General features: G+C 35.5%; 1 protein-coding gene across 1 annotated transcript in view; it reads right to left on the bottom strand.

Annotated features, from left to right (window-relative positions):
* Nucleotides 1–5123, bottom strand: part of PHF14 (PHD finger protein 14) — a gene marked incomplete at both ends in the record, with an annotated part of 52950 nt that overhangs the window by 25790 nt on the left and 22037 nt on the right. The window contains one exon of the mRNA XM_010016199.1: nt 1098–1257. Within this exon, the coding sequence (XP_010014501.1) occupies nt 1098–1257 (160 nt within the window). The remainder of the gene's footprint in view (nt 1–1097; nt 1258–5123) is intronic.

Raw genomic sequence — 5123 nt, 5'->3', positions numbered from 1 at the left:
AGCCCCCTTCAGATACTGGAAGGCTGCTATGAGGTCTCCACGCAGCCTTCTCTTCTCCAGGCTGAACAGCCCCAACTTTCTCAGCCTGTCTTCATACGGCAGGTGCTCCAGCCCCCTTATCATCCTCGTGCCCTCCTCTGGACTTGCTCCAACAGCTCCATGTCCTTTTTATGCTGAAGACACCAGAACTGGACACAATACTCCAAGTGAGGTCTCACGAGAGCAGAGTAGAGGGGCAGGATCACCTCCTTTGACCTGCTGGTCACACTTCTTTTGATGCAGCCCAGGACACAGCTGGTTTTTTGGGCTGCAAGCACACACTGCCTGCTCATGTCAAGCTTCTCATCAACCACCACCCCCAAGTCCTTCTCCACAGGGCTGCTTTGAATCTCTTCTCCGCCCAGCCTGTAGCTGTGCCTGGGGTTGTGCCAACCCAGGTTTTCTTTCAAACTTATCCATCACCATCTGCAAAATACATCTGCAGACAACTGTATTTCTACATCTCAAACAGATATGCCTTCCTGTGTTAACATACTCAACAGAAAGATTATGACAGGCCCAGCATCTGAAAGCTTTGTATATTACCACACACCTGTAATTTACGTAACTATGAAATGTATGGAAAAATAACTTAATTGTCATAGTTTAAAACAAAGAAGAAAAACACCAACCAACCATTAAAATCAGTAACACTAGCCATAAACTGGACATCACTGATGTCCAATAACAATATGGTGATGACAATACATGGTGACTTCATACTGAACAACAGGGTTTATCAGTCCCTGAAGTAAATGGTGATCTTTGTTTCACCAAGGTAAATCTTTTGCTCATAGGTCCATAAATTTTCATGCACTAATTCACCTTAAGACAACATCTTCCTAATATTGTAATGGCCATGAAGAATATTACGAGAACACAAAAAAGTCAGATGACTCTCCAAAGACAGCCCAACTCAAAAGTGAGGTGAGACAGAAAGGATATCAACAACAAAGTTTAATTTATGACATGTCTTCAATAGGAAAAGACTAGAGCAAAACCCAATCTTTTACATGTATGACGACATTAAATTCAAAATACTACTTCTTCAGTCCTACCTGCCTGCATCGGTCTCCTTGAAGATCCCATCCTGGTTAGGACACAATTCACAACTAGGTGTGACACCACATTTGCATGCATCACAAAACCAAGGTTCTGTGGAATTTTCTGAAGCTGAGCTCATTATCGAATCACTCTCTCCATCAACACCGTAGCAACCTGTACACATGAAGAATGAAATACCAATATAAGAAAAGTCAATTGTAGAAGTAGATAGTTGTCAGTTTTTATTTCAGCAGAAAAAATATACACATATGTATTCAGAGCAATGATACTGAGAATCCCATCAAGCTTATATTTTTGCGAAGATTGTCTTTGTGAAAAATTTTCATTTTAAAGAGATTCTAATTCTAAGAAGTGATCTGTTTTATGTGACTGTCTCAGACTGCAACTGAAAAACAAAAATAAAAAGGCTGTTTCACTTTACTACTTTAGCAACACTTGCTGTTCTTCCAGGCTACCCATTAAGAAGGAAAGTAACAAAAGAACACTTGAAGCAACCAACAAAGAAATACTTAAGGCATAGAAAAACTCAAGTCATTTTTTCAAATAACAAAATATATTTCACATTAAATGCAACAAGCTAAGGAATTTATGAGCATTTGCAAGCTTCTTTTGGACATTCCTATCTTTCTCCTTCTCTCTAGTCTGAAAATGAACATCAACTGGGGATGGGAGTGTGTGTGATTTTTTCGAGGTTGATTTTGCCAGTAGTATCCAGTCCAGAAAACACACACCACTTTTCCACTTTGCACCCATCATGCAAATCACCTAAAACAGAACCTATACATGGAAAAAAAAACCAAAAAAACCAACAAACAAACAAACAAAAAACCTACTTGCATACTTTAGGGGTTGTAGGACTGAGCTTACAAAACCGAAGTATAGTTTGCAGAGCACAGATTGACAGTTCTGAGACACCACACTGGTGAATGATGAGTATATTAAATTTTTTTAAGCATTCTCTTTTTTACCTCATTTTAAACAATGGCTAGACTCAATCGTTCAGGTTCTCCATTCTTCTTTGGTATATCCAGTGTAATCTTTATGATTCTTAAGATGTCTATGCATACTTAATCACCACAAATTTATGAAAACAGTATTTTTAAAGTGATTTAAAAGCTTGTTATTTAAATTTTGCACAAGAGTAGTATTATTACAAATGACAAAAAGGAAGATCTTGGAGCCTATCACCACAAAACTGTACTTCTGTATATGCCACACTTTGAGCGCTTATCTGTTATTCAATTAGAGAAAAATACAATCTCACTGTCAACACTTAGAACACAGTAGAGACTTTTATACTAAAAGATTAAATTCAGCTATCCATCAAATACAATGATCAAGTCAACATCTGTGCTTGCAGATCAGTTAAATTACTGAATTCTGCAATTAAATAGCAACATGATTTGTTACTTTGGTTCATTACCCACTGACTGCAATAAAACAGCAACAGTGCTCTAAGTCCCCTTGTGACAGAAACAGAGGTCTGCATAACAAACTAGAACTACATCCAGGAAATAAGCAGTAACACTGTAGGAACCATTTAAGAAATATAATCTTCCATTACAGAAGGAGGCTCATCAATAAGAATTATAATAACAAGGCAGAATATTTCCTTTCATTATAAAAGCATTCCAGAAGTAAAGGACAAGTAATGTGCAGAAGTGCATTCACAGACAAGTTTCATTATGCATATAAAACACCACAGAGCTCACACATAAGGTAACTCCATTTTCGTTATAATGAGGTATCGGCTTTAGGTAGCATTCCAGAAAGTAATTTTTTAAGTTTTAATAACACAGTCTTGAATACATGCCAGTAAAGCTACTTTCAAGCAATCACATTAACACACACACAGCCCATTGATAGAGTTAATGAATAATTAAGCATTTAGTAATTCCTTCAGACTTCTTAACATATTAACATTTTCCGAAATGTACTTACTAAAAATTACCTACCGCCATAGAAGCAGTCATCAATCCTTATGGCAAAATAAAATCAGTTTATTTCAAACACTGATGCTTCTTCACAAATTTAAAGTAATTAGATTTGCTCTTCTAACCTATGTGTCATCAGTCTGCTAAAATTAGAAAAGTGACTTCCCTAAACTGCCTTATCTTCACTGTAAAATAGTTGCCTTATTGTACCTACCAGTCATTTATACCCAATTATTTTTTTATCCTTCCTCCTAGAAAATGACATACATGTGCTGTAATTATTTTCATCCTTATGCGTTGACATTAAAATTATTTTTCTAACAATACAAATCTAGATGCCAATTTACTTTTTTCCATAACTGCCATTTAGCAAAACTAAACACCATACTGTTACAATGACCAAAAGGCGTAGTCATTAGCTGAAAAAATAGACTAAACTACCATTAATCATCAGTGATAAGTACATCAAAACAACCTAGTCCACAACAGAGCTGAAGGAAATCCAACCTGAAGAATGCCATTGACTTGGTGTACACTGCCACATAAAGCCACAGAATCAAAACTGCAAAAGAAAGCATCAACAAAACGGCTACACTCCGTGGTAGCTTTTTATACCCACATATATCAGATCATTACCTTTAACCATGAGGGGAAAAAAACTTCAGTGCAAGGTACTTGGGAAATTTTTCTTGACTAAGTAGTGGCATAGACCAATTTCAGTATGCTCCAAAATAAGTCTGAGCTCTACATAACATGTCTGGAGAGTTTACTTTCTAGGAGAAGTTAGGACTAATATATATGAAGAGTGAAACAAAACTCAGCTTTTGTGTACGTAAGATCCATACTGATAGCACAAATCTGTTGAATAGCTGTATTCATGAAATATCTGTAAAGCTAAAGCTATAAGTAAGACAGCAAATCCTGCATGTGGCTTTGACACCAAAAACTAGTACGTTTATGGAAAAAAAAAATCCTTTATGAAAAACAGCAGTTTTTCTTGCAGGCCAAAAATAGATGGTGAAGAAAAAAAATACTAGTAGATCAATTTTAAATAATAAGTCTTTCACAATTCAGAAAAGAGTGAAATAACAAAAAAAAAAAAATTAAAAAAATCAATTACAACATATGTTTGTCCTGTCTTAAAGAATCATAGACACGATGATGTCATTTGACATTAAGATGCCAGATGTGTACAGGAACAGATGTAATATTGTTTTTCAAATGTAAAAGGAACAAAAAACCACTTTATTTTACTTCAATTGAGATATGAAGGCAAAAGAAGTTTCAGAAAGAAATCCTATTGTAGAAATGTATCAATTTTTAAATTTTGAAATATATCAAATTTGAATTTTAGTCCAAGTAAGTGTATTTGGAACAATGAAAAGATTGTTACAGCATCTATCCAGGATGTGAAAGTCTAAAGTCTCCATCCAGCCCAAAACAGAGCAAGTCCCATAACCAGTGCTCTGATCACATGTGGTAGTAATTCCAGAATAAATACCTCAGTCCCTTCTGTGAGTTGCTGCACTTCTATATATAAACATTACGGTATTTATTGTACTAGCTGTCTATTAATTCTGCAGCCTAACTGCAGCAGTTCTAAATTGTTCTAACATACTGAGAAACAAAAAAACTTCAACAGTTTACAGCTTACGAGAAATGAAAACCTACTTCCTTATCATTAACTAGCAAACATAATGAAAACCTTGGCAAAGCTGAGGAATGCTGCTCATCTAGTAAGCATCTGTAGTATCAAAATTAAAAAAAAACAAATATTCAAAATTTCTCAATATACAGACTTTATTACACCCCTTGGTATCACAAGTTGCAATACCAACTGCAAACAGAAAAACTAATTTGGTCATATTAACATCATTTAAACAACAGCATCTCATACACTCGTCGTCAAAATTTAGGACCGTGGACAAAAAGATTATCAAACGCTTCCAAGCAAGCAGATGCAATTAACAGTAATGAAAAAGATGAACTTGAAGTTATAGACCGCACTTTCAGGGGCTTTCACTTTCCAATTTCAAGTAACTTTTTAACAGTCATGCTAAGGGATTAATATGTCTCTTAATAAGT

The sequence above is a fragment of the Nestor notabilis genome, unplaced genomic scaffold, assembly GCF_000696875.1.
Source record: "Nestor notabilis isolate BGI_N333 unplaced genomic scaffold, ASM69687v1 scaffold29236, whole genome shotgun sequence".
Lineage (NCBI taxonomy): Eukaryota > Metazoa > Chordata > Aves > Psittaciformes > Psittacidae > Nestor > Nestor notabilis.
The sequence above is the reverse complement of the archived record's forward strand: the minus strand, read 5'-3'. Positions and strand labels throughout refer to the sequence as shown.